Consider the following 13,558-nt stretch of genomic DNA (forward strand, 5'->3'; position numbering starts at 1 on the left):
AAAATAAACATTAAAGTTTACGGGGGAAAGTATGATATTTTAGAAATAGCATATGACCATGTCATTAATTATTGTAGTGGAGAGAGTGAAATGGTTAAGGTTGCTTGTGCAACTTTGACATTTCCTAAGTTTTAAGTGTGTAACTGTACAAATTTAAAATGTAGTGAAATCCTAGCTGAAATGATATAACCTAACTGATATATTGTTTTTGTCTCCATTAAAACATTTCTCTGCAGTGTTTGTCACCCAAGTGTTAGTGAATGAGTAAAAAAATAAACTTCTCAGTCTATTTTCTTGATCCCAGCTGAAGCCCAATCCTGAAAACAACTGCCTGTGGGCAGCCCTTGGCCTACGTGTTGTCACCCATTTAAATCAATGGAGCACCCAGCACTCTACTTCTATTAAAATAAATGGAGAGGTGGGGGCTCAGCTCTTCTGACGTTGGACCTCAATTACACATTGGTAAAATAGGGAAAGTATGATTATTAGTCTCCTTTTCCATCTATCATAAACTCTATACAAAAAAAATTAGAAAAGGAAAATAAATACTGCAATGTCTGAAATCTTCTGATAATAACATCTGTATGATAGACATGCTTAGACTAGCATGAAACAGAGCTGACCAGCAAAACAGTTTGGAAGGAAACAGAGTTATAACATCAAGGAGTCCAGTGGCACCTTAAAGACTAACAGATTTATTTGGAAAAAGAAAAGGAGTACTTGTGGCACCTTAGAGACTAACCAATTTATTTGAGCATGAGCTTTCGTGAGCTACAGCTCACTTCATCGGATGCATACCGTGGAAACTGCAGCAGACTTTATATACACACAGAGAATATGAAACAATACCTCCTCCCACCCCACTGTCCTGCTGGTAATAGCTTATCTAAAGTGATCATCAAGTTGGGCCATTTCCAGCACAAATCCAGGTTTTCTCACCCTCACACTTTTTTCGTGTTTTTTTACCCACAAAAGTTTATGCCCAAATAAATCTGTTAGTCTTTAAGGTGCCACCAGACTCCTTGCTGTTTGTGTGGATACAGACTAACACGGTTACCCCGATACTTGAGAGCTATAACATGTTCCACTAATCAGGCCCTGGCCCTGAGTCCTTCCTTTACTGACAGAGCGACACCATGGGAAGGAGACAACTCACCCCTTCCCCCCTCTGGTCCATATGAGTGCATTAGACAGGAGACCCTGCTTTTCCAGGCCCAGCAGCTGAACCAGGGCGTGCAACTCTTGGACTGACCCCCTCCTGCCAAGTGGGGTGGGGCCGGGAGGAAGAAATAGCTCAGAGCCAGTAGTCCTGGACCCGGAGAGGGAGAAGGGGGCTGAGGGTCCCCTCCCAAGTAGAGGCTCTGCTGCCTCCTCTCGCGTAGTCCCCCGCCCCGGGTCAGTGTGAGAACCCACTCCAGCCTCCTCGGCAGGCCGCGCGCTTGGCATCGCGCGTCCCGGAGAGGCTGCACCTGGCTGGCAGCAGGCGGCGCTCTGCAGAGGGGAAGAGGGTCATGTGACCCTTCTCGCAGGGACAGGGGCCACTCTAGCCGTCGCTCCTCTATGATACAAAGGGACGAGGCGGGTTCCCTCTCGTCGGTAGCTGGAGGACCGCGTCCCCTCCTTGTCTGTCGGTGCGGGGGAAGATGGCGGCCGCGGTGAGGCAGGAGCTGGCCCAGCTAATGAATTCCAGCGGCTCCCACAAGGACCTGGCGGGGAAGTGAGTGACGGCCGAGCGGCCCGGGGCTGCGGCCAAATCGCCGAGGGGCGGCGGGAGGGAAGAGGGGCTGGGGCTGAGCGGGGCAGGAGAGGGAGTGGGGTTGTGGGGAGAGGGGCAGGAGGAGAGGGGATCGGGAGAGGGACTGTGGGGAGGGGACATCGGGACTGGGGCGGGCGGCTGTGGGGAGAGGGGATCAGGGGGGCTGTAGGGAGAGGGGATCAGGGGGGCTGTGGGGAGAGGGGATCGGGAGAGGGGAGGAGCGAGAGAGGATGGAGAGGGGATCGGGGGGGCTGTAGGGAGAGGGGATCGGGGGAGAGGGGATGGGGGGGCTGTGGGGAGAGGGGCTGGGGAGAGGGACGGAGCGAGAGGGGATCAGGAGAGGGGCACGGAGTAGAGGAGGCTGCACTGACATCTGAGGTGGGAGGGGAAGGAGGTATAACAGGTGCTTAAGGACAAGGAAGAGTGTATTGCTTCCCCCTTTAGCGGGGATCCCTGTACCTTACAGACTGGAGAAGCCCCTGATCTACCTTGTGCATTTTTGGCCACACTTTGTGCACAGTCAGTTTCACCCCTGCTTAGTCAGTCACTTTCCATGTTGTTCAGCTGGGTCTAAAGTTACAGTAACGTGAATATTAAACGACGATAATCTGTAAGGAGGATTAAGGGGCAGGTAAGAACCTGGAAATACTTTTATCTCCCTTTGTAAAATGGACAAAAAAAAGTGCTGCCAAGACTTCCTGGGTCAGTGCAGACAAGATCTCAGCTCTGTGTTAAAGATCTTTTAAATGTTAGAGCTTTGGGCTCATTCAAATTTCAAGCACTGTATGTGAGACTGGTTTGGTGTTTCAGGCAACTAAATTCCTGATCTGTCATTGATTCTTGAATTTGACTTGGAAAACACTTGATTTGACTGTGCAGAAACTTTATTTAGTAAAAATATGTGATTTTAAACTACTGCTACGTGAGTGATAGTGCAAAGTGAAAACTGATAGTGAGACTAGACAAAAATATTCTAGTGCTAAATATTCTAGTACAGCTTATTTTTTGGTTGCTGACATGTCAAATCATTAACCCATAAGTTTAAATCAATCTCTCTCATAATTTAGTTCCCACAATATCTGTTCTTCCCAACTGTATCTAAACTGTATGGGTTTGTGTTGATTTACATTGTCAAATTAGCTAATTTCAGGAAACTGTTTAAAAAAAAAGTTTTCTGATAGTCCTAGACTTTAAATTCAAAAGGAACAATATGATCATCTAGTCTGACCTGAATAACATAGGCCATCGAATTTCACTACGTAATTCCTGTGTGACGCTCATAGCTTTCTGTTGAACTAGACCATATTTATCAAAAAGGCATCCAATCTTGATTTAAGAATTTCCTTATGACAATACTAAGGCAATAGGCCTGTTTATCAGATTTAAGGAGAGGTGCTCTAACCTGTACACAACTAAATATATTATAGTATGTAAATATAAATCTTGGAGGATTTAGCCTGGGGTTTTCAAAAGAACCAGGCGCTGAACTCCCACTAAATTTCACTGGGTTTTGGGCACCTATCCTTTAGGCTCTCTTGAAAACCCCAGCCTAAAGAAATATAGCAACTTTAATAGAGAGTATAAAAAACAATCTAAACTGCAAAGTAAGGACCAAAATAGACTGAACAAATGAAAGGATATTAATTGTGGTGATCTTTGTGGTTTTAAATCTATGGACAGATATCGTCAGATACTGGAAAAAGCAATTCAGCTGTCAGGGGTGGAACAACTAGAAGCCTTGAAAGCTTTTGTAGAAGCAAGTAAGTAGGTGTGGAATAGTACTTGTTTTGTTTATGCATTGTTGACTGAAGACCTGTTGGATTACACATTCAGATAAATATAATTTAGGCTATGTGAATGTTTGATGCTCTGTGCATATTCAGTCTTGCATCCGAGTCTGCTTGGAGCACCAATCAATACATTAAAACATTATTAGAAAACAGACTTTAAAATGATTGATTGTAACCTTGTTTTGTAAACTAGATTTCTCCCCCGCCCCCTAGCAAACCTGTCAGTGGTACAGCTCTTGAATACACTCATGGACACTACATAAAAACCTAAAATAGCCGATCTTTGCTGAGGACTAAAGTGATGATTAGTTCCCCCCCAAAAAAATTAAGCTTTTGAGTTAATGTAAAAAGTATCAAAAAAAAAATGCTCAAGACCTTTATTTTGTCATATTTGGATATCTTAGAACTGTCAAATAATTTTACTAAAATTTCCCCTTATCAATTGTCCAGACTGAGAACAGGCATGATAAAATTTAGCGTGCAGTCTTAATTTGTCCAAGATGTTATAAACTAAGGCTACGTTTTAGTCACAGGTATTTTTAGTAAAAGTCACAGACAGGACATGGGCAGTAAACAAAAATTCACGGCCTGAGACCTGTCTGTGACTTTTACTAAAAATACCTGTGACTAAAACTTGGCGGGGGGGATGTCTGGGGGCCCCGCAGGTGCTGGGGGGGGGGGAGCGCAGGAGGCGGCATGCAGCCCAGGACTCCCACTGTTGCTGGGGGGCTGGGGGGGGCATGTTGGCAGGGCCAGTAGGCTCCCTACCTGGCTCCGCACCTCCCCGCCCCCCAGCAGCAGCAGCGTTTTGGGTGTGGGAGGGGGTTGGGGCACGGGACAGGGTGAGGTGGGCGGTGCTTACCTGGGGGGCTCCCCAGAAGTGGCGACATCCCCCCTCGCTCAGCTGCTGGGTGGAGGCGGACCTGTGAAGCCAGCGCTCTGGGCGGAGGCAGCGCACAGAGCTGCCTGGCCATGCCTCCACCTAGGAGCTGAGCGAGGGGGATGTCATCACTTCCGGGGAGCCCCCCCAAGGTAAGCGCTGCCCAGAGCCCACCTCACCCCATCTGGTGCCCCAACCCCCTGCCCCCTCCCACACCCAAACTGCTGTTTGGGGAGGCGGTGGCCCAAGCCTGCCCCAGCAGCGGCCGGTGGGACTGGCACAGAGGCTACCTGAACTGCCCCTGAGCCAGGCACACCAGCCACTACATAAGTCATGGAGGTCACAGAATCCATGACCAACTCGCAGCCTTAGTTATAACGTACACACCTGAAAATAGCAGTTTAGAATGAAAGTTCTTTCTAAACCATAGGAAGACATCATATGTTACTTAGCCTTTATCATACCTGAGAACTGTTCTGAGCTATGCAGCAAACAGTGTAGGTTTCTTAGAGAGTAGAATCTAGTTTTCTTAAAATTAAGATTGTTGTTAATGACTTAAAAACCAGGAATAATCAAAATTAGCATTAAAGCTGCTGATTAACTATGGACTGGTGATATCGAAAGCATTGACCTATATTCCTTCTCTTATTTCCTCCTCCTCTTGTGTCTTTGAACTAGTGGTAAATGAGAACGTCAGTCTAGTGATCTCACGTCAATTGCTGACAGATTTCTGTACGCATCTCCCAAATCTTCCCGATAGCACGGCCAAAGAAATCTATCACTTTACCTTGGAAAAGATACAGCCTAGAGTCATTTCATTTGAAGAACAGGTAAGAGAGAATTGAGTGGGTGAGATTCTGTGTCCTGCAATATGTGGGAGGTCAGATTAAATTATTATAATGATCCCTTCTGGTCTTAAAGTCAATAAGATTAATGACGATCATATTTATCTTAAAAAGCTCAAAACAGAGTTTTGAATCCTAAATATTATATTTTCATGTTTTTCAGTAAAAAATGGACACTCATACTCATGATCCAATTTTACATTCTTGTGTACCCAAAACTCCTGTTGAATTCGATGAAGATTTTGGGTGTGCAAAGAATTCCATGTTTGTCCCTTAATCAGGATGTTAAGTAGTTCCTGCACTACTAAAAATGGCTTCCCAGAGCAAGACAATAATCTGGCTATTGGAGAAACCACTGAGATGCAACTTGGAAATCATTGTGCTGCATTTTAGAACAGTAACACAGTGGGCAGGGTATGCGAGGGAAGAGAATTTTTTTTTTAAGTTTGTTTTATTAAAAAATGTTCTCTAAATAAGTTAAGAACTCAAAATTTGTTTATTGGGGAAAATGTTTCCTTGAAATACCAGCTCATCAGGCAGCTAAAGAGTTTAGTTCAATATGTGTTGTCAAGCCTGCTCATTTCTTTCTTTCTAGATACCCTGCAGTATTAGCTGGTAGTATTTGTGTATGGGGAAAAGAAGTTTTTATTTAAATATTATAAAATCTAATATTTGAATTGGAAAACCAGACAATCACTTGCTTTGCTTTACATTTCCATCTGTTTCCATTTTATTATTTTAATCAGCTTTCATCTCAATGCTTATCAAAACAAGCTTACCCATGTTACAATGGTTGTACATGGATTAAGCCTATCACACCAAGCAAATGGATCAATTAATTGTCACAATTCCTCTGTGAGGCCTTGATCCCACATTGTAAATCTCAAGATTGGGAATGAAGTTATACGAGTGCATTCCTACCTCATGGGGGTGATGTGAAGGTTCATTTTTTAGGCCCAGACCTTCAGAAATGGCTAGTAATTTTGGGCGCCTCAATTTTGGAGGGAGTAACTTAGCACCTGTAAAAGGGTATGATTATTCAGAGGGTGGATTCTTAGCCCTTTCCAAAAATCAGTCCCTTTTCAGTGCCTCAATTTGGGAATGCCAAAATTGAAGCACTCAAAACCATTAGTCATTTTTTAAAACTTTGGTCTATGTTTGATAAAGATTTTTAGGTGGAAGGAGTATGCTGTATCATGTGTCCGGTAGCTGGAAAAATACTGTTGATAAATGAGAAGAAGCAGATGGTATGATTGCTAATGGAATATGGATCAGTTTTATAATATGCTTTTGTTTTTTTCCAGGTTGCTTCTATAAGGCAGCATCTTGCATCAATTTATGAGAAAGAAGAAGACTGGAGAAATGCAGCACAAGTGTTGGTGGGGATTCCCTTGGAAACAGGACAAAAGTAAACACTGTGGTTAGACACAATTTTGTCCTGCTGAGTATCCTTCTGTGTTTTTTTTAAATGCTTCCCTAGAGTAAAGTGTGTCTGGTTTTTCTCCGCTTATTTCCCTGAATCTTCAATAGTGTGGCATGGTGACAATTGTGTAGGTAAATTCAGAATCATCTCCACAGTATCAAAATACTGCTTGGCTCTCAAAGCGCTGACATATATGGAATACCTAGTCATTAGCATCCTTCAAGCAAATGTGATTAATAAAGCTTCACTTCAAAAAACACACTACCCCTTTTCCCTGTTCATCGCTTTCCGCCTCCATGTACACATAAGGAGTTGCTATAGACTTTGCCCAGATTAATGTCCTCTTGTGATTGCAAGGTTGAAATGCTCACACAACTGGATTTTTACATTATATATGTTTCTGCTCCTTCACAGACAATACAATGTGGATTATAAATTGGAGACTTACCTGAAAATTGCCAGACTGTACCTGGAAGATGATGACCCAGTTCAGGCGGAGGCTTATATTAACCGAGCTTCGCTGCTTCAGAATGAATCAACCAATGAACAGCTACAGATCCATTATAAGGTGGTATAACTTATTTTAGTTTTTCCTTCTAAGAGGGAAAGAATACCACATTGAATTATAGTAGGGTTTTTTGTGGTGTGTGGGTTTTTTTGTTTTTTTTTTTGTTTTTTTGTAGCTTTACATAAGCCTTTGATAAATAGATTTAGGATAGATTGATAAAAAGATTTTTCAAAATGGACTTGTCTCATTGAAAGTCAATGGGAGCCTAAGCTCCTACATGTCTAAGTCACTTTAGATTTCTAGGTTACATAAGCAGTTTTGGAAATGTTATCCCTAGCTTACATCTGAAGAATCAAGATAACAGAAAGGACGAAGAATAACTCGCTTGAATAAGCATCAAGAAAAAATAAATTCACCATAATCACTGACACCAAACAACAAGGAATAAAATGAATTATTTTAAAAAAATCATATACTCCTAGAGCAATTTGTCCTCTAGCAAATGTTAGTCTCCTAAATATTACTCCACTGTGGGGTAAAAGCATTGGGGTCAGACTGACCGTATCAAATAGGTGCAGAAAAGCATAGAGTTCTAGAGCATTAAACAACCGGAGCATTACAAGTACAATTTTTTTTAATATGCTAGGCTTGAACTACACAGTCAGCTATGAAATTACAGAGTGAGTATAAGCATGATAAGAGAAATTGGAGGAGAGGGAAGACTGAAAAGCAAAGAAATGCTAAACTCTGAAGAAGAGACACCAAGGAAAAATTAGTTTCTGTACAGCTCTTTAAATTATATAGTGCATCCTGTAAGTGCAAAGTGTACAAAGGGAGACTTGGGTTATGAAACACTTGTACTACATTTTATGTACTACTGTTTTATATTCCTCTTCATTCTTAATAGCTGGGCACTAGCACAATGCTGCGATGTTTGAGATCCAAACACTGAAGGGAAATGTTTCTCTCTTTGGAAACTGATCCCAGCCCACAAAGAAGCTTTATATAAAAATATTTAATAGGTTTTGCAAAACCTATTGCTTGAGTTTATTCTGTCTGACAGTTTAAATTAATGAACTGACAGTATTCACATATTAGCTGCTGGTACTCTTTTGGATGAAATATAAAACCAGGGTCCTGACCACTTGTGACGCATTAAAGGTACATGATACTTAACAGAGTTAGTGTTGTTACTCTGATGTCCTGGACAAATTACAAGCTGGATAATTACTTGGATCTGTCTAAATCTCTGCTGCATCTTTTATTGGATATATATTAATCTTCACTTCCTGTCTGTACTGTTGTGTGATATTGCATTGCCCTGTAACAATTGAAATTTTGTTTTAGAATTAGCTGCACCTCTACTGTGAGGCAGGTATTAGTATATATAATTCTATATTTGTTTAAATTGGTAAAGCACTGTGGAATCCTATGATATGAACATTTATGTAAATAATTATGCTCAGTAATAACTCATGAATTTCACATTCAGATTAAGATTCTGCAGTTTCTGTAGAAATCTCACAACAGTCTTTGGAGGACGGATTGCCAGAATATCAAGTCTCTAACTGCAGACTTTATTTAAGCTCTTGCAGAACTTTCCCGAGATGATGGTGTTTTTCTCAGCAGGCTTAAGTGATGCTTATGGAGCCATGCTCTCACTTTGTAATACAGCGGCTAATGTGTATCTCCACTGTACAGTCACTTTCCTATTTAGCTTTTTTCTTACTGAAACATATTCTCTCTTTAGGTGTGCTACGCTCGTGTTCTTGATTACAGAAGGAAGTTCATTGAAGCTGCCCAAAGGTACAATGAGCTCTCTTACAAGAGCATAGTCCATGAAAGTGAGAGACTAGAGGCATTGAAGCATGCTTTGCATTGTACTATCCTAGCATCAGCAGGTAAAATGAATGTCACAGATTTCTGTGTATTTCTGGCCTTTTATATTCCATATAAAAAAAGGATTGTTAATCTTTAGTTGATCTCAGCATAACCTTTTGTATAGCTCTCATCATTCTAAGATGTACTAGCGAGGAATCTAGAAGTATGAAAACAGGTAAGAAGTTGAGGGTTTGATAGCAGGCCAATAACTACGAGTTTTGAGTATTTTTCTCTCTGCGTGCCTAAGTTACAATAATCTTACTTGGATGCACAAAAGAACGAGTAAGTGGGAAAAGCTTAGGCTGTTTTTAAAAAAAACACTTTGGAAAAGGTTGCAGTAGGTATTATTATCTAAGGAAATTTTTTCAGTCACTGATCATAAAGTATACCTGGAGACAAACTAAGGGGGAAATGCAGGAAGGATTTTTCAGAAATGAGCCAATGGTTCCTTTTTCTAAGGCCTTTATTTAAAGTAGGCATGTATTCTCCATGAGCAGACCTACCCATCCTTTAATTGCAATGAAATACTAGATGTCTAGACACCATGAGGATGGGCACAGTAGAGGCCTTGACAGTTTTCTATTATAGGTATTTTCTATATGATACACTCCTACCCTTGGAAATGGTATAGGAGTGAACATGACAGCTTCAAAGCATTGTTCTCTCATGAGCACTGTTTTAGTAAAGTGATATTTACAGAATTTATTAAGGAGGTCATTTTGTGGGATTCTTGTTATTTCTCCTAGGACAGCAGCGCTCTCGCATGTTAGCCACTCTTTTCAAGGATGAAAGGTGTCAGCAGCTTGCAGCCTACGGGATCTTGGAGAAAATGTATCTAGACAGGATTATCCGAGGGAATCAGCTGCAAGAGTTTGCTGCCATGCTCATGCCACATCAGAAGGCAACGACAGCTGATGGTACAGACTTCTTTAAAGCACAGTAATACTTATCCAGTATAGATTTGCCTAGTATATGCATAGAAATGTGTATATACTCCAAGTGGCTGCCTTTAGAACTCTACCCTCCTTAATGTATTTTAGTGCTCAGTCTTAGATTCAATTTCTATCTCTGTTTTAACCGGTTGATCTCTTAAAAGAGCTTTCTAGAATCCAGCTTCTCCATCCATCATTAGATTATACACCTCAGTAAATTTCTATTTTAATCTTTTTTCTAAAGAATATAAAACTCATTTTTCTAATCTTGCTTCATTTTCTGAGACCTTCTCCTCTCAGCTTTTCCAGTTCTTCAGTATATTTGTAAAATGATGCCCATCATTTTTTTACAGTATGATCTATTTTCTACAGACTTATACAAATCTCTTGTTTTGTGAGTTTGATAGGTCTCAGTGTTTGTTTTCCTAGCTGCTGCCAGATAACATGGATCTAAAAACTAAAAATCATCAGCCACTTACCTCCCAAACCGTTCTCTGATCAGTGCTGTGCAGCTTTTGGTAACACAGTTCAGGCTAGAATTTACTAAATGATGTTACATAAACTAAATGACATCAGTGGAGCCTTAAATTCAAATTAGTGTGTTCTCTAGATTAGAGTGGTTAAGTGCAAAGTCCATGAAGAGTATGAAACACTTCATGTGCCAGGCAGGCCTTACCTTTATGGACACCTCTTGCTCTACAGCAAGAAAGAAATACTTTGAAAAAAATCAAACTGAAAAAAAGTTAGAAAACGTTTCTCGTACCAGAGAAGCTGCATGCATCTTTTGAACCCAAAACTCCTTTTTGGCTACATTCTATGCTTATGCTGCCTGGTCCAAAACTGAAAAACATCCTGTTAATTAATATGTCCGTTTAACTGTTGCAGTGTCTCTCCCTCTCTGGATCATAGCTAATTCTGTCACCTATTTGTATTGTGGTAGAGTAAGATCAGGTGCTAGGTACTGCACAAACACGAAGAGGCAGTCCCTACCCTAAAGAGTTAAAATGTGGAGACAAAAGGCAGAAGAAAGGAGAGCAGCAGTATCCCCGTTTCTCAGATGGGGAGAACTGAGGCACAGATTAACTCATTTTTAAGGTCATACATGAAACCTGTATCAGAGTCAGAAAATGAACACAGAGCTCCAGAGTCCTAGTCCAATACCTTAACCACAATTTTACCTCCACTTGAATGTCCTAGAACTGAGCAAGAGAGACTAAAGCCATTCTTCTAAGTTGCTTTCTTTGAACAGATATGTAAACTGTTAGGGTCTTACTGCTCATTTACTTTTGTATGGAGTAATAGTGCTGTAAGGAAGCCAGATATGTTTCAATGCTCTGTACATACAAATTTTTACCAAAGTATTTTTCTTACTCACAGTGCAAGAAAAAGTCCCTTGAAAATTCTTAACAATGATGTGTCATTTTATTCCGTCTCTAAGGGTCCAGTATCTTAGACAGAGCTGTTATTGAACACAACTTATTATCTGCAAGCAAACTGTACAACAATATTACCTTTGAAGAACTTGGAGCACTATTAGAGATCCCTGCAGCCAAGGTATCTTCTTTGTTTCCTGTGTGATAATTTTTGAATACTAGAAATGAATTCCATTGGCAAAGTGATATTAACAAGTACTTTTGGTTATAACTTTAAGAAGTTCAGCTTTTCAAGTTTCAGTGCTTAAGTACTCTGCACTGCCTCTAGTCTTTCAATCACAGGGCCAACATGTTCAGAATGCAAAACATTTTACCCATTTTGAGGAATGGGGAGAGAGGGAGAGTACTTAATTTCGCTCAGCAGCAACAAGAAGTGGATTAAGCAGTAGCATTGATTGGTGCTAAAGGGAGTCCACCAGTTCTCTTTGGGCCAGAGGTTGGGCGGCAATAATGCATAGTCTTAAACAATAAAGTAGAGGGGGATGATGTGTAAAGGTCAGGCATTATTTTGCAGCTTCATAAATATGTTGGAAACAAAATGAATATCATTCTCAGATATCTCTCTCTCTCTCTCTCTCTAATTCCTATTTTGCAGGCAGAAAAGATAGCTTCTCAGATGATAACTGAGGGTCGCATGAATGGATTTATCGATCAGATTGATGGAATAGTTCATTTTGAAAGTAAGGGTTTCCTTCTTTTTCATGGTGCAATTCAAAATACATTGGTTGAGCTGTTCTCTACAACATGAGGAAGTTATATTTTTTTAAATGAGGATCTACTACAAGCAAGTGTGCTCGGACTTGCTATTGCCAGCAGATGGCAGTGTCTGTATTGTAGGTAGCAGTTCAGCTATGTCTGCTTCTTACTTACAAAGTCATATTTTACTCTTTTTTTCTAATATTTAAGAGAATGTGTGATTGACTCTAAATTTTGCAGTCTGATATAGCTTTTGTATAGTCTTGTAAATACATGGGAGTAGGAAATTCTCCACTTTTACTTTGTGGTGCAATACCTAATTATGTAATGTACAACCCCCAATCATTTAATCTTTTAAATTTAGAAATAACTATACTGTAGACGTGGTAAATAGACGACAATACTTTTTTTGTCACATCATTAAGTGAAATAACAATAAAAATGCTTTTAGTCAAAGTACAGCAGAATTGCAAAGAATCAGTCTGTTTTTGCAAATTATTATTTTATTTTATTTTTTAGCGCGTGAAGCTCTGCCAACATGGGACAAACAGATTCAGTCACTATGTTTCCAAGTTAACAACCTTCTGGAGAAGATTAGTCAGACAGTACCGGAATGGACAGCACAAGCAATGGAAGCTCAGATGGCTCAGTAAACCTACACTTAGTCTTTTGACTATAATTAATCTCCTTCTGTGCTGTACAGATGAAATCTACTAGGACTATGAAATGACCACCTGAAAATTGTAGTAGTATACAGTCTTATATAAAACTCCTGACATTTTGTCAGAATATGCAACATGGTATCACTGCATGAGAAATATGCTTTGCTGTTTTGAAAGTTGTGGTTTAAAAGTACAGAACGAAGTAAAATCTTAAGATAGATTTGTACTGCACATACTGTTTACTAAATTGTGGACTCATCACTTTCCATTGCTGGTTGTGAAAATGTAAGTGCCATGTTCCTGTGAGTTATGGTTATTCCAATAAAGGGAGGAATGAGCCCATTAGATTCCATTAGAACCCATTAGCCTATCCTATGATGCCTGTGTTTTAACAATCACTTGTATTTCACTCACTAGCAGTTTGAGTATGAAAATGCAACATCATTGTAACCTTCCAAGTTTCCTGTATTGGATTTGCAATTTAGATATCTACTACATCCAGGAAAAGAAACGCCCTTCTCTTACAATTCAGAGAGCAGGAAAATAAGTTAACAATCAGAGTTTATTTTCTCTTATGTTCTGGCAGGATGGAAGCAGAACCAGTGAAATGATCATACCATGGACAAACTAGCATGAGCTAGTTATTGGGAACAGGAGAATCCTCTTTCCAAGACAGCTTAGTACATACAATAAAACTTAACTTTCGCAACTGCTTCTCCACACACATGCACAATAAGAGAGACAAAGACAAA

At 40.4% G+C, this 13,558-nt stretch overlaps 1 protein-coding gene across 1 annotated transcript; it reads left to right on the forward strand.

The window, feature by feature from the left end:
* The first annotated feature begins 1,560 nt into the window (after nucleotides 1-1,560).
* Nucleotides 1,561-13,168, forward strand: COPS4 (COP9 signalosome subunit 4). Its single transcript, XM_084625331.1, has 10 exons — nucleotides 1,561-1,717; nucleotides 3,437-3,516; nucleotides 5,105-5,256; nucleotides 6,576-6,679; nucleotides 7,109-7,262; nucleotides 8,953-9,103; nucleotides 9,830-10,000; nucleotides 11,454-11,569; nucleotides 12,044-12,128; nucleotides 12,664-13,168. Exons 1-10 carry the CDS (start codon nucleotides 1,644-1,646, stop codon nucleotides 12,795-12,797), a joined length of 1,221 nt encoding a protein of 406 aa, XP_084481457.1. The 5' UTR covers nucleotides 1,561-1,643; the 3' UTR covers nucleotides 12,798-13,168.
* The last annotated feature ends 390 nt before the right edge of the window (nucleotides 13,169-13,558 follow it).

This window comes from Lepidochelys olivacea (genome assembly GCF_965140295.1).
Source record: "Lepidochelys olivacea isolate rLepOli2 genome assembly, chromosome: 4".
NCBI lineage: Eukaryota > Metazoa > Chordata > Testudines > Cheloniidae > Lepidochelys > Lepidochelys olivacea.

Excerpts from the sequence above, each read along its gene's own strand:
- COPS4 (XM_084625331.1), top strand. The coding sequence starts at position 1,644 with ATGGCGGCCGCGGTGAGGCAGGAGCTGGCCCAGCTAATGAATTCCAGC. Across the intron at positions 6,680-7,108 it reads CCCTTGGAAACAGGACAAAA|ACAATACAATGTGGATTATA; the intron begins GTAAACACTGTG and ends GCTCCTTCACAG. Across the intron at positions 9,104-9,829 it reads TACTATCCTAGCATCAGCAG|GACAGCAGCGCTCTCGCATG; the intron begins GTAAAATGAATG and ends TATTTCTCCTAG.